This window comes from Giraffa tippelskirchi, chromosome 8, assembly GCF_054371585.1.
Source record: "Giraffa tippelskirchi isolate mGirTip1 chromosome 8, T2T-mGirTip1v1.2.pri, whole genome shotgun sequence".
In the NCBI taxonomy this organism is placed as follows: domain Eukaryota; kingdom Metazoa; phylum Chordata; class Mammalia; order Artiodactyla; family Giraffidae; genus Giraffa; species Giraffa tippelskirchi.
In genome coordinates, this window is record NC_137282.1 from 62,205,302 (window position 1) to 62,227,313 (window position 22,012).

At 59.5% G+C, this 22,012-nt stretch overlaps 3 protein-coding genes across 10 annotated transcripts in view; 2 read left to right on the forward strand and 1 right to left on the reverse strand.

Moving 5' to 3' along the window:
• The window catches only part of LPCAT1 (lysophosphatidylcholine acyltransferase 1), a 40,231-nt gene extending 35,635 nt beyond the window's left edge, over positions 1–4,596 (forward strand). The window contains exons 13-14 of one of the 2 annotated variants that reach the window (XM_081523634.1): positions 1,316–1,454; positions 2,495–4,596. In XM_081523634.1, coding sequence (XP_081379760.1) covers positions 1,316–1,454; positions 2,495–2,679 — 324 coding nt within the window. In that variant the 3' untranslated portion in view covers positions 2,680–4,596. The remainder of the gene's footprint in view (positions 1–1,315; positions 1,455–2,494) is intronic. The other variant, XM_081523635.1, reaches the window with a different exon arrangement.
• Positions 4,597–4,603: 7 nt separating this feature from the next.
• Positions 4,604–17,860, reverse strand: LOC145518761 (uncharacterized). 2 transcript variants are annotated; one of them, XM_081523636.1, is made up of 4 exons: positions 16,760–17,860; positions 8,420–8,535; positions 6,759–6,834; positions 4,604–5,232 (listed from the first exon to the last, which is right to left on the reverse strand). In XM_081523636.1, exons 1-4 carry the CDS (start codon positions 16,854–16,856, stop codon positions 5,147–5,149), a joined length of 375 nt encoding a protein of 124 aa, XP_081379762.1. In that variant the 5' UTR covers positions 16,857–17,860; the 3' UTR covers positions 4,604–5,146. The 2 variants fall into 2 exon arrangements, 1 of the variants encoding a protein (XP_081379762.1); XR_014063272.1 differs by lacking the exons at positions 8,420–8,535; positions 16,760–17,860 and adding an exon at positions 6,308–6,442 and having other exon boundaries at positions 4,604–5,288; positions 6,759–8,264.
• A 128-nt stretch (positions 17,861–17,988) lies between these two features.
• SLC6A3 (solute carrier family 6 member 3) overlaps positions 17,989–22,012 on the forward strand; it is a 31,172-nt gene continuing 27,148 nt past the window's right edge. For 2 of the 6 annotated variants that reach the window (XM_081523630.1, XM_081523631.1), the window contains exons 1-3: positions 17,989–18,049; positions 19,619–20,086; positions 21,304–21,435. In XM_081523630.1, the coding sequence (XP_081379756.1) occupies positions 19,801–20,086; positions 21,304–21,435 (418 nt within the window). In that variant the 5' untranslated portion in view covers positions 17,989–18,049; positions 19,619–19,800. Of the gene's footprint in view, positions 18,050–19,618; positions 20,087–20,240; positions 20,688–21,303; positions 21,436–22,012 lie in introns of those variants that run through there. The other 4 variants (XM_081523627.1, XM_081523628.1, XM_081523632.1 and 1 more) reach the window with 3 other exon arrangements.

Consider the following 22,012-nt stretch of genomic DNA (forward strand, 5'->3'; position numbering starts at 1 on the left):
CACAGCTTCAGGCCTCAGGCCCGCTCGTGCCCCTGAAGCGTCTCTGAGCGCTGGTGGGTGGGAGGCGCCCACGGGCCGCGCTGGACTGTGGGGCTCTGGAGGCTGCGAGAGAGGTTTGTCTGCAGACAGTCTGGTTCAACAAATGTAAAGAGGGAGCGAGATACGAGGGGACTCGGGAGCTGTCCGCCCCACAGGCCGAGGCTGGGGGGAAGCAGGCTGGGCCCCGGGGGCGGCGGAGGCAGAAACGAAGTGGAAATGAGGTGGAAGCCACCGGAAGCGCCTGGGCGGCGGGTCTCCCACCTCCGGAAGGCTGTGTGTGCCAGTGGCCGGCTCCTCTCGCTGACAGAAGCCCGTGAGCCCCCGGGGGTGCCGGGCAGGGCCCAGGGCCCGAGCTCTGCCCAACCCGGGGAACAAGCGTCCTGCCCCGGGGAGCCCGCCTGCAGGCAGGACAGCAGAGTGGACACTCCAGAGGTCCGTGGGGTCCAGGAGCAGCTGGGCCTGGGGGCCCCCGGGTCACAGTGGGGAGCGGAGCCCGCAGGCGGCACAGGGGGGTCAGCCCCCAGCTCTGCCACAGACCCGGTCGGCCTCAGGGGGGAGCAGGGGCCCTCCTCCAGAACAGAGCAGGAGGGCCGTCAGGAAGTTCAGCCACACGAGGACGGCGGTTGCAGGCAGGTCTCAGCCCAGCGGTAACCAGGGCTGTGGCTGCACCAGCCCGTGTGGCCTCACTGATTGCAAGGTGCCCGCAGCAATGACCATCAGGGAACCGAGAGGACAGGCCCATCACTCACAGGTCCTGGAGGGCCCATGGTGCGCGGGCACAGCGAGGTCACAGGTCACGGGGAGAGAGTGGATCGGGCTCTGCCTTTGTGGGGGGTGAGGGTGGGGCCTGGGGCTTGGGGGTTCACTCTTCAGCGGTGAATTCCAAGCAGAAGGGTGGGAGTTAGTGGAGGAGGGGAGGGGGGTCACTGCAGTGGTCCGCTGTGCGGGTCACCAGGGCTCCTTGGAAGGAGACCTCGGGGACTGGGGGCCGGCCTAGCTCCTCACCCTGCAGTTTTGCTGTGACCATGCTCCACAGTCGTGGTGTGTTCATCCAGGGGGACATCTGAAGCGGGCACCTCACAGGCAACGGCCGAACGCCAGGCCATCACGTTATAGTGTCCGTGCACCGTGTCTGGTGGATTTAAGACCTAAGAGCAGGAACCTGAAGGCCCGAGGCTGGGTGGTAGAGCTGGGCTCTGGCCTGGCCTGAGGGCAGGGGCAGCCCCGGGCTGTGGGGCTGGGGAGGCCACCGGGTGACGCCCGCCCTGCCCTGCAGGTGTACGGGTCACCAGACGGCAGCATCGACCAGCACGCCCTGTCCAGCATCCTCAAGACCGCCTTGGGAGTGGCCGAGCTGACAGTGACCGACCTCTTCCGGGCGATAGACCAAGAGCGGAAGGGCAGGATCGCGTTTGGTGAGTGGCTGGGAGCCGGGGAGGACAACCCCGTGCCAGGGGGGGACCCCGGTGCCGCCCGAGTCTCGTTTGTGCGGGCAATTAACGGGCACATTCCTCGTCTGGCAGCGACGCAGAAGCCCTCCCCAGCGGCTGCCGTCGGGTAGAGATCAGGGTCCCTGGGGCCAGGAGGGGTTCCACCCTGACTCCTAGGGCACCTCCTCTCCGGGGCGCTTGGCCCTGGCACCTGTCGCCACACACAGTGGGACAGCTGCGCGCCTTGGGCGGGAACCCACCTGGGGACGAGGCCGGGTCTGCGAGGCCAACAGGAGCCCCCGAGGGCAGCCACGAGGGCTCCGGCTCATCAGAGGATGAACGATAATCTCCCTGAGATAAGAGCCGAGTTTGCTCAGGAAAGGTCATCGCGCGCGTCTTGTTTGGCTGTGTTTTTAAATCACATCCAAATGTCAGGAGGAGCCGCCGCACCTCGCTTTGGGTGCGCTTGCCTGCGGTAACGGGGCCGTGCCTCGCAGGGAGTGGGGGCTGCCCCGGCTCTGAGCCCCCCGACTGCAGACCCCGTGGAGGCCGTTCCCGCCTCCCGAGGGAGCACGGGTGCTTCTCTGCAGCCGCCTGGAACCTGCGGCGCCCCGACCCGGGGCTCAGAGCATCGCCGAGCTCCCAGGGTGCCCCCAGCAAAGCCCCAGGGCATTCCCCACCCAGTAGCGGGACGCAGAGTCACCGGGAGACACAGCACAGGCCCCGCGAGGGCTCAGGGGGACAGTGCACCCGGTGTCCCCCGGGCACAGCCGAGTCCATCTCAGGACGCTGAGCACCCCCCACACTTGACCCTTCAGTTCCCCGAAGCCGGCGTGGCCGAGGCGGTGCGTGGCGGCCCGGGTCTCTGCAGGGACTAGGGCGCCGCAGAGAAAACAAGCGCGAGGCCTCCTGGGCGCGCACGCAGATCCCAAGACGCCCCCGGGTGTGAGGGGGCGCCCGGGAGAGACGCCAGCCTCGAGACCTTAGCCCCCGCACTCCTAACCAAGCGGCCTGTGTCTCTCCAGCCGACTTCGAGAGGTTCGCGGAAGCGAACCCCGACTTCGCGGAGGAATACCTGTACCCCGAGCAGACGCGCCCCCGGAGCTGTGCCCGGACGGCCCCGGCTCCCACCCCCAACGGCTTCTGCGCCGACTTCAGCCCCGAAAACTCGGCCGTTGGGACGGAGCCTGTTCGCAAGAAGCTGGACTAGGGCGGAAGGGTCTGGAGAGGCCAGGCCTGTGCGCAGCCGCCAGCCGGTCTCACAGCTTCGCTCGTGCTGCCCCTGCCCTGCCCTCGGGCCGGGTCCTGGGCAGGACTTTGCAGGCCGGGAGGAAAGCCACAGCAGCTCACGGGGCGGCTCCGGCCTCGCTTCCAGGCGGCGCTCCGGGGCCCGCTGTTGCTTTGTTCTCACCTCGAGCCCCGGTTCTGCCCCAATCCTCTCCCTCGGGCCTCCGGTCCGGTCTGGTCCGGTCCGGGCAGCGCGGGCCGGCGGCCTCCATGGGCACTTGAAGGCGGGACTCCCGCCCGCGTGTCGATTCCAGCACAGTCTCCGCGGAGTCCGCGGGCAGGGCCGATTTTTAAACATTTCTATATTTGCAGGAGCTCATGAGTATTTTGTAAACTTCATTTAGATACTTCAGGAAACATTCAGCCTTTTTTTTATGAGAAGAGACTCGTTTTTTCTACTTCGTTTTCCTTTGAGGGTCAGAGGATATTTATTTATAGGCCCTTTTTTGATAGATCCTGGGGCTCTTTGGGGCTTTGAGTTGACCTTCTCTCCAGCCCCTCCCATCCGGGCACCGCCCCCTGCCCCACCCCTGCGTTGGGGCGCCACAGGCACCCCTTCTGGAACCGCCTTTCTGCAGCCTCAGCCCTTTTCGGCCCCGCTGCTCTTGTACCAACTTGGGGTTTCTGTTCCAGGGTGACCGGATCCACTTCAGCAAGTGCAGGCTGCAACCAGGGCATTGAGTGTGCGGAGGGGAGTCCGGCCGAGGTGGAAACCAGGGGGGGCTCCTGTCTCCTGTCTCCCCGGCTGGTACCCGGAGGGCACAGTCAGTCCCCAGGAGGCTCTGCCAGCCGCTGACCTCCCCCCAGTACCCCCACCCCGCTTTTGCCCCAGGTTTCCCGGGGCATCAGGAGCCAGAGGAGCCTCAGGGAAGGAAGCTGTGGGGAGCAGGTGGTGGGGTTCGGGGACACCTGGGGGCTGGGGCCCCACTCTGTGCCCGGAGGTGGGGGGCGGCAGCTCCAGGCTCAGGGAGGGGCTCCAGGGGCCTCCTTCATGCTCCTTCATGCTCACGACATCACCTTGATTCATTTCCTCAGGACGTGATTAGAAACGTGTCCTCAAAGCACAATGACAACCACACAGAGGCTTTCCTGGAGCAAAGCCTCTGGGTTTGTTTGGGACTTTTTTTTTTTTTTTTTTTTTTAAATTTCTAAGGCGATTGGATTTTCTCTTGAGGCCATCGCCATGGAAAGTGACCACCAGGGCTAGAATTGCAGAGCAAATATTTACTGACTTCCTGAGGCCCGGAGACCTGCGTGTCGACCGACAGACAGACAGGCGTCAGGAAAGGAAAGCCCCTTCACTTCCGTTCATTCCAGAGCCTCTCCTGCCCTGCGTGGGGCAGGGGGCGCCTGACATCACTCCAGGGCACTGGCCCGTCGGACACAGAACTTCTAGCACAGCCTTGGCAGCGGACAGGACTGAGGTCGTGACCATAGGGTGCACGCAGGTTCATTTTCACAAGACAAAGCCCCGCGCCCGGCCATGAAGGAGGTGAACGAGCCGAGATGTTCTGAGCAGGGGCCTCAGCCCGCGTCTGTGGATGAAGGGTTTTTGAATGAAACGCTGCTGTGCGTTTTCAGGAAAAAATCTCTGAAAAACAGACCTTGAATGGATGTTTGTTCCTCCTGATTCTCTTTTCTCTTTCGTAGTGACTTAGGGTCGTGGGTTCAGAGCTGTGAATGTACAGAACTCGGGGGTGAATCCCCCTTGCGTGGGACCAGGAGCTGCGAGGGGCCCACCGCCTGCAGGGGCCCCGCTGGGAGGGGGGGGGGGACGGGCAGCTCCAAAACAACCGGAGGTTTTCAGTAGAACGAATAAAACATAACGTCTTAAATGCTTGAGGATGTGTTTTGTTACGTGTGTTTTTTTATTAGAAAGACAACAGCAGGCGTGACTCAGGCTGTCACAGGAGCACTGTCTGGCCGAGGTTCTTGGTGCTTTTCTAGGAGGCTGGGAGAGCACGGTCATTGAAATTCTGTAGGAAACACTTTCTGGATAACGGGCGGGTCTGGATGTTTGGCGCTCACATAGACGGCGGCTGACGTTTCCCAGAACTCGACCTCCTAGGCTGTCTGCAGACCTGCGGTCTTAGTGTCTATCGTTTCTCTGCGAAACCCACACCTTCTTCACATGCTGTTGAGCAGAGACCGTCAGGGATCTTGAATCCGGGCCCCTCGAATCGGTAAAGGATTTAGAAATAGAAGGAAGAGCTGAGGTACTCCAGCCCCAAAAGCCGAACGTCGTGAGTCGTGAACACGGTGCTGCCAAGAGCAGCGGGCGGCTGGTGACCGCACTGTCCATCCCTGCAGCCACACGGTGTCCATCCTGATCCCCTCCCCGTGAGGCAGTGACTCCCGTGATGTCATGACCCCTCCTCCACACGCTCGCTTCACTTCTTCCGAGAAAGTGGGGTCCCACCACCTCCACTTCCATTCAGTGGAGTTCTTCTAGTGCCAGCAGACAGCATCAGATGCTCTGTCACATGGGAAACGAGGTGGTCAAGTTCCCACTCACCACCACTGCTGTTCCCTCTGTAAAACGAGAGGGGGTGTGTACACGCATGCATACATGCACACGTGGGCACAGGTACACACGTGTGCATGCACGCACATACATGCGCGTGCACACGGGTACGTGCATACATACACATGTGCACACATGCATACATGTGTACACACAGGCACACAAACATACACATACACATGCATATGCACACACACGTGCCAGTCAGGAAGGCAGTCACTAGGGCACTGTGGTCCTGCATCCCGGGGCTGGTGTGCGGCTAAGGCTGGTATTCTCTGCTTCCTTCCCCCCCCCCTCCACCCCTAGGCTGTGGTCCCCACACACCTTGACTAGTTGGGTCTTTACCCAGACAAAGCAGTCACATTTTCTCTCCAGAGCACCTGGAGCCTTTGCGGTCTTGCCTCCACCAGTCACACGATCAGCTGGGAAAGAGCTGAGAGGCGCCCAGAGGGTCCCCTGCACCGCCCCCCCGTCATTAGCATCTGTAACAGCGCCCCATCCTGTTGCCTCCCTGGCAGGAGGACCCCCAACAGCTGTGACCACCTAAGCTTGCAGGGCAGTGGCTCCACCGTGTCCCTAAGTAGGAGCATCCCATCCGGGGGAACTGAGCCCTTGAAGATGGACGAGCCTGGAGCAGCAGAGAAGTTTCAGGGCAGTGACAGGTGACCCTCACTCACTGTCCCTGGGTGCCCCCAACCCCGCACATCCCCACGTTCCGTCTGCCCACGTAGCCCCTCTCCTGGGACCCCCAGGCGGACGCTTGGGGAAGAGAGAAGAGGCTGACGCTTCTGCAGAAGTAAAACACCAGCCCCACTCACATTTCCCAGCCACTGTGCACCCCCTGGCCCCCAAGTCCCACAGGCCAGACACGTGTCCAGCGGACGGCGAGCCAGGACATCCCCACACACAGAGCCACACAGGCCCCCAGGGTCACCAGGCGAGGGTGAGAAGAGCTTCCCCTCGGCTCCTCCCAACCCACCACCCCACGTCACAGGCGTGGGCCCCCCAAGACCAGCTTGACACACACCTGACGTGCCACAGGCACCCTGTTAGGACCGACACCGGCACTGAGGTGTCAGACGCTGACCCTCCGTCCATCAGGCCGGTGCTCCTGGTGGGACTTGCTCAGAGTGCCAGGCTTCCCTTGTGATGAACTAAACCCCTTCTCAACGTAACACGAGGTGGGCGGTCAGGGGTGGTGAGCTCTGCCCTTGGTGCTGGCGGAGACTCGGAGATGGGGTGGGGGGGTACAGGGACAGTGCATTAGCACAGGACAAGCCCTTCCCCTCCAGGATGGGAGGGGCCGGGGGGCAGGCGGGGTCTGGCCACAGCCACGCCAGCCTTGGTGCTCCTGGCTCAGCTCTGGGTGGGGCGTGTGGGGCACCCCAACCCCTCTGTCCCTTGGTACCCTGTACTCGCTGGGTTGGCTGGAAAAAGAGGCCACAGCCACCACCCAGGTCCCACCCTGGACGGGGTACCTGAAATGCACACTGCAGCCACGCGTGTGTCCAACCCAGAGCAGCACGAAGGGTCCCATTGCGGGAGATGCCAGTCCTGGAAGGGGAGGGTAAGACAGAAAACAACATCAAACAAATGTTAGCCAGACTGTTCCCAAATCTATCAGCTCAGACAGCCAAGAAGCTCCATTAGCCACAAACAGAAGAAATATAACAAAAATACCGCAAGGCTCATTACAAAAGGTTCTGGAAGCTTCTGGTAAAGAGAACCTTAAAGGCAGCCAGAGAAAAAGACAATATTGCCGTGGAAAAAGCTAAGAGTGACATGCATGTGGGAACCCGACTCTGCAGAGAAGACTAGTGTTATCTGAAGGGAGGCTGTGGAAACTTAAAAACATATGGTAAGGCACCAGAAAAAAAAAAAAAAACACAAGAGGTAGGACTTCCCTGGTGGTCCAGTGATTAAGAATCCGTCTGCCAGTGCCGGGGACATGGGTTCAGTCCCTGATCTGGGAAGATCCCACAACTCGTGGGCAACTATGCCCCAGCACCACGACTACTGAAGCCCACGCTCTAGAGCAGGCTCTGCAACGAGAGAAGCCACTGCAATGGGCAGCCCACACTCCGGACCGGAGCAGACCTGCTCACCCCGACCGGGACGGACCAGCTCACCGGGACCGGAGCGGACCCGCTCACCGCGACCGGGACGGACCAGCTCACCCCGACCGGGACGGACCAGCTCACCGGGACCGGAGCGGACCCGCTCACCCCGACCGGGACGGACCAGCTCACCGGGACCGGAGCGGACCCGCTCACCCCGACCGGGACGGACCAGCTCACCGGGACCGGAGCGGACCCGCTCACCCCGACCGGGACGGACCCGCTCACCCCGACCGGACCCACTCACCGGGACTACAGAAAAGCCCGTGTAGCGACAAGAGACCTAGCACAGCCAAAACTAAATAAACAAAAAATAAATAAAGTTTTTAAAAAACATAGAGGTATAACTAATAAGCCTATAGTAGAAATAAAATGTAATGTTTTCGGATAATAATTTCATCCAAACTAAGCAGGACAGTAAAGAAGAGAACAAAGAACAAATAGAAAACAAACAGCAAATGGTAAAAATTAAATCCAACCATACTAGTAATTACATCAAATACAGACCCAAAACTCCTCAAGGACAGTTGCTAGACCAAACTAAACAACAAATGAAAAATTCTAACCTTATGCTGTTTAAACACATAGGAAATATATGTAATATGCAAACATAACTCTGAGACAGTTGATACGGCAGGATTAATACCGCACTAAGTGACCTTTAAGATGAGGAGGATTACAGTGTCAAGGCAAACACTGCAGCTGATAAAGGGTTCAGCTCCCCCGAAGGACCAGTCATCCTAAAGGCGTGCGTCCCCAGCAGCTCGGAATGTGCTAAGCAAACACTGACAGAATGAACAGAGGAAACAAATAAATCAGCAAAGAGAGTTGGAGATTTTTCACATAATTCTCTCAGTAATCGATAGACCCACCAAGGAAAGAAATGCAATTATGTAGAAAATGTGAACAACCTTGTTTACCAAACTGATTTAACTGCCTTTAAAAATGCACACGAAGCAGTTGACAAGACAGACTCTTTGCCCAGCTCAAGGGTAACTCTCAATAAACCTCAAGATATTTACGTCCAACGGTGTCCGTCCTCTGATCTGGACGAAGCCTCCTGTTCCAGGGGCAGAACCCAGCTCCACGCTCTGACTGCATGAGGGTCTGGCCAGGTCTGCGGGCTGCAGGTCGGTCTCTGTCAAGGGGTTGTTGAGAGCTGCTCAGGCTCCGATTGGTTCTTTTCAACTTAACAGAAGTTAATGGTTGGATGGCATCTCCGACTCAATGGACATGGGTTTGGGTGGACTCTGGGAGTTGGTGATGGACAGGGAGGCCTGGCGTGCTGCGGTTCATGGGGTCACAAAGAGTAGGACACGACTGAGCGATTGAACTGAACTGAACGACTCCACAATTTCACTTCTGGCCAAGATGGAGGTGCAGTGGCTGGTTTCACCTCTGTCCTGGAAGGGGTGATCAGTGGAAACTCAGATGGGTTTTGCCTGAACCATGAAGAAATTGTAGCCCCTCAGCCAAACACAGCGCTGGTCCCAGCACACAGAGCTTACGAGCAAGACCTGAAAGAATGGCCAAACTCTTTGCAAGGAGCTCGCCTGCTACCCAAAATTCCAGAATACTCAGAGGGATATACAACTACCCAGCACCCAAAGGGTCAAGTTCACAATGCTCTGCCTCCCATCAGAGGTCACCTAGGTGCACAACTCCAGGAAAGATGACCTGTCATCAACAGAAACAGACCCAGAGGTGACGCAGGTGATGGAATCGGTAGATGTGAGCACTGACGATCACTGTGCACAGTCGCTGGACTCGGTGTTCAAAAGTGGGCTGGAAGCAAGGCTGGCCATGAATGGTGGAGATGCAAAGGGTGTCTTTTAAAAGACACAGATCTGGACTTCCCTGGCAGCTCAGTGGTAAAGAACCCACCTGCCAATGCAGAAGATATGGGTTCCGTCCCTGGTCTGAGAAGATCCCACAGGCCCTGGAGCAGCTGAGCCTGTGCACAGCTATTGAGCTGGTGCTCTAGAGCCAGGAGCCAAACCACTGAGCCCACGCACTGCAAGCACTGAAGCCCTGGAGCCCATGCTCCAGAAAAACAGACGCCTCCACAAAGAGAAGCCTGAGCACCGCAAATGGGAAAACCCGCACGGCAGCAGGACCCAGCACAGCCCAACATAAACACAGTAGCAAAATCTAACCAGACACAAGTCTGAATTCTGCAGACGTGACCACAACGTCTGCGATGCAGGACACCCTGGCTGGGATGAAGGGAGACTGACATCACAGAAGAGATGGCAAGTGAACTCGAAGGGCAGCAGCAGGAGCTAGCCAAAACAAAATAGAGACAAGAGACAAATAACTGAGTGTCCGTGAGTGTGAGACTTCAAGTCACCCGATAGACCTGCCGCTGGAGTCCCCACAGGAGAAGGGCAGACAGAAAAATATTTGAAGAACTACTTTCCCAAGTTGGATACAAACTATAAACCCCTGGGTCCAAGAAGCATAATGATCCCAAGCAGGAGTGCCACGGAGGAGACGCACCAGGAGCATCGTGATCAAATGCTGAGACCAGACGAGGGACAGAGAGTCAGCCCGCAGAGCAAAGGGCTCAGAGCAACAGGGTGAGCATAGGGCAGAGCCACACTCCGTGACATCCACGGAACAGAGGATTCTTCACTCAGCAAAAACATCTCTTTCTTAGCATGTCTTTTCTTTTAATTTTAATCTTTTTTAACACCAAAAAAAAAAAAAAAATCCAAAGAGAAACAGAAGTGTTTCTAAACTCAAAAGCTGAAAGAATCCATCACCAGCCAGCCGGCACAGCTCACGGCACAGTGAGAATGCAAGTCCTTAAGCCTGAACGTGACTCCGCTCTGGACTCGGGCCTGCGGGGGCTTGGCCGTAGCCATGTGGGGAACAGAAACACTACTCCTCATTGTTTAGATCTCTGTCCAGGGTGATTATCTGACGCAAAAGGGACAACACATCCGGGGGTTCACGACACACAGGTGACGATGATGCAACGGTGGCCGGGAGGGGTGAGAGCAGCGGCGTGGCGTCATGCACAGGGGACATCAGAACAGCACAGCAGAGAGACACGCTCAGAGCCCAGCAGAGGAGGCAGACACTGACTCGGAAACCAAATGCCAGCAAGCGCTCCCAACACGGAGACCAATGGGCCAAAGGAAAAGGGCGGGGCCAACTCCACCAAGGGAAGGCGGGGTGGACGTCAGTGTCAGAGCCCAGGTGGTCGGCGGGTCTAAGTGAGGTCACGCACGATAAGGACGTCAGGACGTGGTGACCCTAAGGTGTGCGGCTGACAAGAGGGCTTCCCCGTGAACAACACGGGGACACAGAGACCGGTCCACACGGCTGTGCCTCAAGTTCTCAGCACGTCTCTCTGCGTGACCCACAGGACAAGGGGACGAGACTGACCTACACTTCACACAACGGGAGTGTCAGGTGGATCCTACGCACAAGGGAGCAGCCTAAAACTTAAAACCGTTAGAGAAAAACTTAGGAGAAAAATTTTTGTGATCTTGGGTGAAGTAAAAATTTCTCAGAGACAGCACTAAAAGCAGGATTCATTTAAAAAACTGGTAAGTTGGGCTTCATCAAAAGTAATAACTTCTCTTCTTCAGAAGACTCAATTAAGAGAATGAAAAGACAATCCAAGATTGTGCAAGATATTTGCACGTCATCTATCTGACGAAGGACTTGTATCCAGAATATATAAAGAGGACTTGTATCCAGAATATATAAAGAACTCTCAAAACTCAACAATTGTGTAAGAATCTAACATAACAAGTGGGCTTCCCTGGTGGCTCAGACGGTAAAGAATTTGCCTGCAATGCAGGAGACCTAGGTTCGATCCCTGGGTTGGGAAGATCCCCCTGGAGAAAGGAATGGCTACCCACTCCAGTATTCTTGCCTGGAGAATCCCATGGACAGAGGACAGGTGTGTCCATGGGGTCACAAAGAGTCAGACACGATGAGTGACTAACACTTTCACATAACAAACACCCCGAATGTGCAGATTTAAACAGCCACTTGAAAGGAGTGATGAGGGTGGCAACCACACACAAGAAGGACCGCAAAACAGTGTAGTCACCAGGGAAATGCCAATTTACTCTGCCATAAGATTCTACTGCACACTTATTACAGTGGCTAAAATTTAAACATTTAAATCAAGTGTTGACAAGGACACGGAGCAGGAGAAACTCATACACCTGCTCCCGGAAACGTCAAACGGCATCACCACTTTGCAAAACAATTAGTTTTAAAAACCAGTTAAACACACATCAACACAAAGGGCCCAGCCATCCCACTGCTCAGCTCTTCCTAAGAGAGATGGAAGCACACGTGACACAGAGACTGTGTGCACGTGCTCACAGGGGTTTTATTTGTAAGATCCAGACGTCCATCGACCGGTGAAGGGGCGAACAGATGATGCTCTCTTTGTAATGATGGAATACTAGTCAGCAATGAGAAGGAAATCACTGACCCATGCATCAGCACAGATTCAGCTAGAATATGCTGGAGGAAGGAAGGGACCCAAGAAAACAGTCCTTACGGTGTGGTGCCATTTACATAAAATTCTGGGAAGAATAAAGGAATCTATAGCTGGCAGACAGTGGTTGCCTGAGGGGGGCGGGATACAGAAGGATACACAGGGGCATGCGGAGGCTCTGAACACAAGGAGTATTATCCTCACGGCGCTTGTGTCCTGTGACCGCAGAAACCTCCTAAATTGTGCTCTTCACATCCATGCAGTTTATGGTTCATCGATTAAACACCAATAAAGCTGTTCGTCAAGTAAGGACACGAACGGCAAGATAATGACAGAAAATAAGATCAGGCTTATGTGGGGGGTGGGGTCGCAAAGTGTCCCGCAACCTCGTTTTTTTCCAGCACTGTTTTGGCTATCCTGAGTCCCAATACATTTAGGAACAAACTGGTTGAGCTCTTCAAAAAAGCCAGTTAGAATTTCGGTTTGAGAATTGGCATCTTCATGACACTAAAACTTAAGATCATGGATGTGGTCTCTCCACTTCCTTCAGCCTTTTAGTTCTTCAGCAATGTTTTCAACATTTGTGTCTTGCACACACGTGGCAGTTTGTTTTGGATCCTATTCTAAATGAAATTATTATGAGTTTTATTTTACAGTTGCTTGCTGCTGGCACACAGAAACACAACTGATGTTTGTATATGCAGTGACCTTCTAAGCTCCCTTGCTACTTCTAGCATTTGTCTGGCAGATTCCCTCAGATTGTCTCCATAGGTGACTGTGTCATCTGCAGATAAAGCTCTTACCGTTCATTTCTCGAGTTTCTGCGATGTCTCCACGATACACTAGCCAATGCGTAAGAATCCCTGAGGCCCACACCTCTGACGCTCCCCGCTTCTCAGCTCAGGGCGCCCTGCTGGGGTGTCTGCCCCCAGGAAGAGTCCCCTCCCTTCTGAGTGACACTGCGGGATCCATATCCTTCTGCGGTCACATGGTCGTGGGACACGCCCGTGACGCCCAGGAATGGGCTAAGGGAGTGCCACTGATGGCGGGCGGGGGGCACGCATTCCTCAGGTCACAGTGAGTCTCTGCCTGAGCCTGACAGGCGGGCCAGCATTATAACTGATGCCGCTCGGCCCACCTGGGGACCGGCGCTGCGGCTCAGAGCATACTTATCCCAGGAGAACAAGAGTTTTCTGAAGAAAGTTGGGTTATTCTCCAAAGCCCCCAAGGTCTGCACTGAGTCCCTGCAGGGCTGCCAGAGGCTCCACGCTGCACCCCTGTCTTCCAGAACCTTCCACGCCCCATGGTCTGGCCAGGTCAGTGCTTCTCGGAGTGTGGTCCGGGGACCAGCCACAGCTTACCCCCCGGGAAGTTGTTAGGAAGGCAGGCCCCGCCCAGCCCAGCTGACGGGGTCTCAGGGTGAGCCCTGCCTCTGCGCTCTGGGTGCGGCTGGGGTTCACGCAGCCCCCTCAGAGCGGGGGTGGGGGGGCTGCTCTAGGCCACGGCGCCCTCTGGGGGAGCTGCTGGCTCCAGGCTCCCCTCAATACTGAACCTTAGGAATAACTCGGGCGTGCCTGTGTGGTCTCCGCAGCTGCCCGCACGCACTCGGCCAGCTCTCCACCGCAGACTCTGAGCGGGGCCTCACTGAGCCCTCGGGAAGCGTGGCCCTGGGCTCCCAGCCTCCTGCCGGGGGCGCCAGGGGTGGGGGGGGTGGGGGGGCGTCCAAGGATGTGGCCGGAGGGGGGAGCCTGGGGGTGAGGCTGCAGGGGTGTCGCCCTGGGAGGACGGACACGCCTGGGGGGGCGGGGTAGGGCGGGGGGGGGGCGCCCGGGGCGGGGGGGCTGCGGCGCGGCTCTTCCTTCTCTGCCCACATCCCTCCGTCCCCCCACGTGGGGCAGGCGGGCGGGATTGTCCAGGTGCCTCCGAGGCCGGAAGGCTGCAGAGAGCCCCGCACCCCTGAGGGTCGGCGCCTTAAGCCGTGGCTCTTTGGGTCCTCTTTGCCCCGTGTGAGGGTGGGCAGCGAGCAGGGGTGGAGACAGAGACCAGGACACTTCGCGAAGGTCGTGCGACCCCGTGAACTTGGGGTCGGGCCTCAGGCGGGCACCCAGAGTCCTATCAGCCCCATGGGCACCGACTCTCAGGACACAGGGTCAGGAGGGGCGGGGGAGTCGCGCACAGATGACCCCATGGGCTCGGAGCCCGCAAGGAAGGTGCGGCCCCTCATGTCTAAAGCAAGGCTGGAGGGAAGGAGGCCTGAGCTAGGGCCCTCCAGCATCCTGCCAGTGCCCTGGGAGGGGGCGTCCTCTTCCGCCCTCCATAGGCAGCGACCCCGAGAGTCCCTTCTTCCTTGAGAGCATCGGCTTGCCCAAGGCCAAGCTCTCCTGCACCGGCTCTGTCTGCCTCCAAGTCTGCACGTCCCGGCCTGAGCTGCGGGACCACGTGTCCTGCGTGTGTGTGTGTGTGTGTGCGTGTGCGCGTATGCATGCTTAGTCTCTCAGTCAAGTCCGGTCTTTGCAACCCCACGCACTGTGGGCGGCTCTGACAGGTTCTGAGCTGCTCCCCTGGAGAATGGGCCTGTTGTTGTTGTTCAGTCGCCAAGTCATGTCTGACTCTTTGCAACCCCATGGGCTGTAGCTCACCAGGGCCAGTTAAGGTTCCTCTTTGTTGTGGGTTGAACTGTGCCCCCAAATTCAGATGTCAAAATTCTACGCCCCAAGACTTCAGAATGTGGCCTTAATTGGAAGTGAGTTTTTTACAGGGGTTGTCGAGGCAAAGGAGGCACTAGGGCAGCCCTGATCCAACATCACACACGCATACACACAAACACACGTATGGACACTCACACAAACACGCACACATTATACCTTGTGAGCATACAGGCAAGATGGGGTGATGCTTCTACAAGCCCGGAATACCAGCAAACCCTCAGAAGCTGGAGGGGTCTGGACCAGACTCCCCTTCAACCCTCGGAAGGACGCAGCCCCTCCGGGACCTTGATCTCAGACTTCTGGCTCCAGAGTCATCCCTGGCAGCCGGAGCAACCAGTCACGTAAAGTCTAGGCAGGGACCAACCCCATCACCTGTGTGGGGACTCCTGAGCACTCCAGCTCTTCCTACCGAGCTTGAGGACGCACGCATCCCTCCAGCCAGGCACCCGCTGGCCGATGTGGATCAGGGACAGGCCAGCACATCCCGCGCTGCTGAACTGTTCTGCCCGGTCCCGCCCCACTCCCCCACCCTCACCTGCAGGCGGCTTTCTGATGCTCAGATAGAATCTGCATTCATCCACCAGGGCTCCAGCCTCTCGGGAACCTCAAAGGCACAACCCTGATGTCAGCGCATGGCCTTCGTCCTCTTGTGGGTGGGGCAGCTGTGGGGGGCACCCACGCGGCCCCCCCAAGTCAGGGTGCTGAGACAGGGCCACACCCAGCGGCGACCTCCAGTGGGGCAGAGCCGCAGTGGGGACAGTGGCCTGGCCATAGGCTCTCCCCCAACCCCTGGGCCCTGCAGCTGTGGCTGTCCACGGCAGACGGTGAGCGACTGCTTGAGAGTCAGCAGGATGGGACTCTTGAGTCACCATCACCCGTGGAGGCCTCCGAGCCAACAGCAGCCACTCTGAAGATAAACCCTGGGCCGAGTTCCAAGCCCGTGAAGGCTGGCTGTTTAATCAGCTCTGAACCCCACAGGCTCTACCTGCACAGGTGCGGGCCGGGGCGGAGTGGGGGGGCCCACCCGAAACCCCACCCGAAATGATGCAGGCGCAGCAGCATCAGGCAGCCGGCCTTCTCGGTCTGCTGCAGCCAGGCCATGGGCCCAGCCCCCTCGTTCACTGCTCTCCAGCCCCCTGGGCCCCTCGTCCTAAGGCCAGGCGGGTGGCAGCGCCCCTGGACACCCACAGGACCCTTCTCCTCGCGCAGGTTAGCGACACTGTGATGGGCCACTCCTGTCTGGGTCTGTCTGGCACGGAGGCAGCCGCCCCTTCCGGGTGGGCTCCGGCCACGGCTGGCCCTCGCAGGATCGCCCGCCCGCCTTCCCAGGCCTTTCCATCTAGTGTGTGTGCTTGTAGACAGACACGTCTGAGCTGGCTGGATCCACCCCGTGTTCCCATGACCCTGTCCATCAAGCCCCAACCTAGGATGCCTCTTCATTCTCGAATCTCATGGTGTGGAGCATTTGTGGGCAGACAGCCTGATGGGATAGTCGCTGGTCCTCACAGGTTCACCCTCTCGTGAAATCCCTGTCACCTCCCTGCATGCACGTCTCCAAATCCATGCTGATGCCCTCACTCCCCCGGGATGGTCCTGGAAGGTGGCTCTGGCAGGTGATGAGGCCCTGGCGGGGGCTTAGCCCTCATGAATGGGGCCGGTGCTCTTATAAAGGCGGTTCCAGAGCGCTTTTGGGCCCTTCTGTCCTGTGGGGACCCAACTTGGTAAGCCACCCAGCCTGAGACATCTTTGTTACAGCAGCCAAGAGGCTGGGACATTGAGTGCTGGGCTCTTCCCTGGACCCCAGTCCTGCCTGGAAGGGTGGTTCCTGCCGGGCACCAGGTACCAACCCTGGCTGGGGGAACCAACTGCGTCCTGGGCACCAGGTACCAGCCCCTGGTGGGGAGGCTGTGGGAGGGGCAGGGAGGTGTGATCTCCAGAATGAAGCTGGAGCCCTGGGCACAGTGGTATTGAGGAGCCAGGGTGGTCTTCAGGCCCTTGCAGAGGGACACTGCCAAGCAGGGACAGGTGGCCCAGAGCAGAGAGCCACAGTGTGGACACCCACCTGCAGGGGATGCGAGGTGGGAAAATCAAAGCTTACATCGAGGGGGAGGGGGAGGGGGAGGGTTGCCATCCAGGCCTGGGGGTCCGGCAGGCTCCTCCTTGTGCAGAGCCAGGGTGCCACCTACCTGGACTCTGTCCTGCACCTGAGGGTCCTGGGCTTGCTTGGTGGCTTGGGAACTCCATCCCTCCGCGTCCCGAATGTACAGTCTTGCGGGGGGTCATCTCAGCAAAGATCCCAGTCTGCCTGGTCAGGGAGCCGGTATTGACCGCTGTGGTTTCCGGCCGTCTGGGGAAATCGTTTTCCGATGCGAGTGTGATTCAAGCCCTTTGGTTCCAATCGATTCGCGCTCCAGGTCGGCAAAGCGCGGGGACGCTTCGCTCCTTGCCCGACGCGCGGACACTGGGTCCTGCGTAGGCGTCTCTCGGGCCACAGAAAGACGCGTGTCTGCAGCCCGGACCCCGGACGAGGATCGGGAACCTCGCCGCCCAGGCGCACAGCCGGAGGAGAGAGGGCGGAGACCGGGCGGGGTCTGAGACTGCCCACCAGAGCGAGGCAGGACCCCCGCTCCCAAGCCGCCCCAGCTCGAGGGGGACGACTGGTCAGGGAGATGTCCCCAGGGCGCCAGACAGACCTCGGGAGGGGCGGCTGCGGGGGAAGGAGGCGACTGAACAGAGGAGAGAGTGCCAGACGACTGGTCTGGGGAGAGGGGTGGGTACAGCGTCAGGGTGGAGGTCGGTGCAGCAGTGGCGTTGGGGAGAGGAAGCGGAGGGAGGCAAGACCCGCCTCGGTCCCCGCCCGCAGCCCACCTCCTTCCCCGTCGCGACTGCCCTTCCCGGGCTTCACTGGGGCGGAGCAGTGGGTGGGCCGAGGGAGCCCCAAGCCCCAAGCAGATGGCGGTGCGCGGGGCAGCTCTGGGGTGCAAGCTGGGGTGAGAAGGAGATGGAAAGCCGCCCTTCCTGGAGAAGGAAATGGCTACCCAGTCCAGTATTCTGGCCTGGAGAATTCCAAGGACTGTATAGTCCGTGGGGTCGCAAAGAGCCGGACACGCTGAGCGACTTTCACACTTGGTCTTGCGAGGCCTGGGACCAGAGGCGTCCCGGGTCCCATGCGACCCAGGCCCCAGGACGCGCGAGGCCGCGGGCACAGCGCGCCGCGGGCGGGGGACCGGCGCCGCTGCCCCGACTCAGCGGTGGGCTCCCGGGGGCGGGGTGCCGGGGCGCGGGGCGCGGCCGCGCTCACCCTCCGCCCACCCCGGGCGGCACGGAGGCGGAGCCAGGGTGGGCGGGCGCCCCCGTCGGCCCGGAGGGCGGGTCCCGGCGACAAGATAAGAGCCCTGAGCGCCGCGGGCCCGAAGCTGGAGCTTTCGCGGACGCCGGGTGGCTTGACTCCAGCGGCGCAGAGGCCGGGCGCGCAGGTGAGTCTGGGCCACCCCCCTGGGCCGCTCTGCTCATCGGCGTCTCCTGGAGTCTGAAGTCCGAGGGCGCGGGGCCCGGGCGGGAACCGTCGGGGAGGGCGGGGGGCTCGCACAGGCAAAAGTAGCCGACAGTTGGGATGCGCAGCGCGCTGCAACAGGGCAACTGGCCATCTGAAGGTGAGATGGCCGAGAGGTGTGAGCCAGAGACGGGGCTAGGGGCTTGTGTGTGCGCCCCTGTGTCCCCTGCCCTGCCCCAGGCTAGGAGAGGGCGCTGGGCAGGGGACGGCCGTCTCTGGCTTCCCTGCCCAGCTGGCTCCATGAGGCCGGGGGCTGCTTGCTCCCTGTTGAACTAGACCTGTGCTGGGTGCGGCCACTTGGGCAAGCGGCCCCCAGATCCAATGCGGGTAATTTTCTCAGTATGGCTTCTTCTGGCAGGGTTCAGTCTTTGATGTTTAAGATGGGGCGGGATGCCCCCCGGGTGTGTGTGTGTGTGTGCAGGCTCTGGGCATCCAGACTGGCTGTAAGGGCCGACTGCAGCTGTGTTTCTGTCCTGGGCTCAGAACCACACTGCCTAAGCACCACGTTTTGCTTTCTGTACCGAAACGTGGCCTGTGAGGCTGTGGCTTAGGATGAGGTGGGTTCACCCCACATGCCGAGCCGGGGTGTTCCCGGCAGGTGGTCTCCAGCCTGCCTTTGAGAGCCGCTGTCAGAGCAGCCCACTGGGGTCTACAGGAGCCCAGCCCTCTCCCTTGGACCCCGCCGCAGGCCAGTCCCTCTGCTCCTCCCCCCAAGTCCCTTCTGCGCCTTTTCAGGAATGTGCTGTGATGAGTTGTGTTGTGAGTTTCTGTTCAAACTCGAATGCAGAGGAAAGTCACCCTGTTTCCGCTGCCTCCTGCTGCTTTCTGCTTCAGAGTGTGTGTGTGTCTGTGTGTGTGTGTGCGCGCACGTGCACCTGCAAGCGTGTGCAGTTGAAACATCCAGACACCAGAAGATGTCATGTCTGAAGCTGCCCACGGCCTTGAGGGCCCACCTTGCTCTCTGGCCTGACTATGTGATTTCTTCCGTCCTCCCTGATGGCACTACCCAGAGTGTCGTGAAGGTGACTGGGAGGTGATTTCCCGGATGAAGCTGCTCCATGCGGGAACTAGTCCTGTGAGCTCTCATCCCTGCCTGGGCCGTCCAGGGGCCGCAGTGGATGTGGATGTGCAGCCGTTCCTTGAAGGAGACTTTTGGAATCGCTACTTTGAAACTTTGAATTCCTGTGGGTGACCCTGGTTTTAAAATTTGCTTCTGACTTTGGTTGCTGAGTGTAAAGAACGCGTGTGCACTGTTGTAAAGAGTGACTATGGAAAACCATTTGAAGATCGTCACATTACAATGGCAGTGGGGGGAGCTTGGAGGTAGCCTCCTGCATTATTACTAAAACTACATTAGAGGTGACGCTGCCCTGCACGTTCCGGAATGGACCGAGGGAGGGGGAGCGGGGCAGGGGTCTGAGACTCCCATGGCCTGTCTCCCAGTCCCACGAGGAGTGTAGGTCATCTGCTCACCCCGGCTCTGTCTCCTTAGGTGCTGGGACAGCTTGTTTTCTGCCCCCAAAGAAACGTCTGGAAAGCCACACCTCCCTGCTCACGCCGCGCGGTGCCTCGCAGTTCTGGCTGCTAAACCCGTGCATCCCTGTATGTGTTTATCTTTCATGCTGGCTGAAGACCGAGAGGGCGGAAGCACAGGATCCCCGAGTCCAGGAGGCCATGAGTGGGGGCAGGTGCTCTGTGGCCCTGATGTCTTCCATGGTGGCTCCGGCTAAGGAGGCCAATGCCACGGGCCCGAAGGCAGTGGAACTCGTCCTGATCAAGGAGCAAAACGGGGTGCAGCTCACGAACTCCACCCTCCTCAACCCCCCGCAGAGCCCCACGGAGGCCCAGGATCGGGAGACCTGGAGCAAGAAGGCCGACTTCCTCCTCTCGGTGATCGGCTTTGCCGTGGACCTGGCCAACGTCTGGCGGTTCCCGTACCTGTGCTACAAAAACGGCGGAGGTGAGTCTGTCTGCCCGCCCTGTGCCCTCCCACCTGAGAGCGCTGGAGGCCGGGCTCGGGGGCGGGGGGGGGGGGACGCGGCAGAGAGCAGCGCATGGATGTCCCGGAACCCTGCACGTGCGCGCGTGCGCGCAGAGCGGTCTCGTCCCCTGACGGTTCTGTCCGGTGGAGGACGCCGAGGCCAGGGAAGCAGGAGTGGGGCTGGAGGCACTGTGACTCCGCCTTCTGTTTCCCAAAGTGGCCTTCACTTTAGAAAGTTCTCCAAGGCCTGGAGAATGGCCTCTTTGACCAGCCTGCCCAGTGTTCACAAAGTGTGCGGCAGCCCGTGTGCTGGAGCCCCAGGGAACGTGTCTCCGCTCCTCCCCGGCCCCCGCCTCCCCTGCACAGCCAGCCCTAGACCTGCTCCATCTACGTCCAAGGCAGAAAAGTAGGAAAGGGGCCCGGGTCACCCCCAGAATCCAAGCTGAAAAGCCAGTTAGATTGGTGCTCATTTCCTGTGAGTCTCCTAGACACTGCCACCCCATCGGCGTCACTCCATGCCCCGCACTTGGGGCTTCAGGAAACTTCCTTGAGGAGGGCCTGCCAGGGCACCCGTGAGCAGGTGGGCATTTCTGAGCAGGTACAGACGTTGACCCAAGACAGGCAGCCCTGTGGGGTCTCCCTGCCTCCCCTGCCCCTCCCTGGAGGAGCCATGGCAAAACCGTCCTCCCGTGAGGCAGAGCTAGACGGCTGAAGACGGCTGAGCCGGTGGGGCCCAAACTCTGCTCAGAGCGCCCTTGCCTGGAGAGACCCCAGCCCGGGGGCAGCGCCTGCCAGCAGAGAGCTCTGCCACAGCCCGACGGAGGCAGGCCGGTGTCCTGGGGGCCAGGCTGCGTGGGACCCCAAGGATCCATGGCTCACAAGGACAGGCATCCTCACGGAGGAGAGAAGGGACCCAGGGCCGGGAGGGTGGAGAGCGGACAGCAGCGAGGAGCAGAGCCGCCCCGCAGGCCAGGGGGGCAGGGGGCTGACTGCGGTTCCCAGAGGGATGCGTCAGGGTGCGGTGACAGCAGGGGCCAGGCACAGAGGCAGGAGGCCCAGCCCCCAGCCTGCAGGGAGCTTCAAAGAAGGGGGACAGCGGCCGTGCCCAGGACCCGCATGGACGGCGGGGCGCTCGCTGGGTGACGCCGGGCTGGCGCGGCCTCGGTTCCAGGCTGAGCCCGCTGTCGCGTCCCCAGGCGCCTTTCTGGTCCCCTACCTGCTCTTCATGGTCGTCGCTGGCGTGCCGCTGTTCTACATGGAGCTGGCCCTCGGGCAGTTCAACAGAGAGGGGGCGGCAGGCGTCTGGAAGATCTGCCCCATCCTGAGAGGTAACGGGTGGGGACGCCCCACGTGCCTGGCAGAGCGTGAGCCCGGGCGTGGAGTGGGGCAGGGCGGGGGGCAGGGCGGGGCGTGGGCCAGGGCACGACTGGGGTGATTTCACAGCAGGTCAGCCCCAGCTGTGTGCGTTCGGTGCTGCTTTGCTGGGTGTCTAGGCACTTGGACACATGCTTTTAATGCCGGTCTTGCTCTAAAGATCTGTCGTGACCAAGGGTTTGCAAGTGTGTGTCCTTGCTCCCAGGTGAAGCCAGCCTGCAGTTCCTGAGGGGTGTTTGCTTTGTCAAAGTGCTAACACGGACAGCGAAGATGACACAGCCTCCTATCTGGAGCTTTGTGATCTACTGTCTGTCTATGTCTGTTAGTTTGCTGGGGCTGCCATAGAGAGCGCCACAAACCGAATGGCTTAAATAACAGACGTCTGTTGTGTCGAAGTTACGAAGTCCGAACTCAAGGTGCTGGCTGGTTCCTTCTGAGGCTGGAGGGGCCCTGCTCCCAGCCTCGCTCCTGGGGTCGTGGGGGGCCGTCTTCTCCCTGCGTCTTCACGGGTGTCTCTTCATCCAGGCTTCC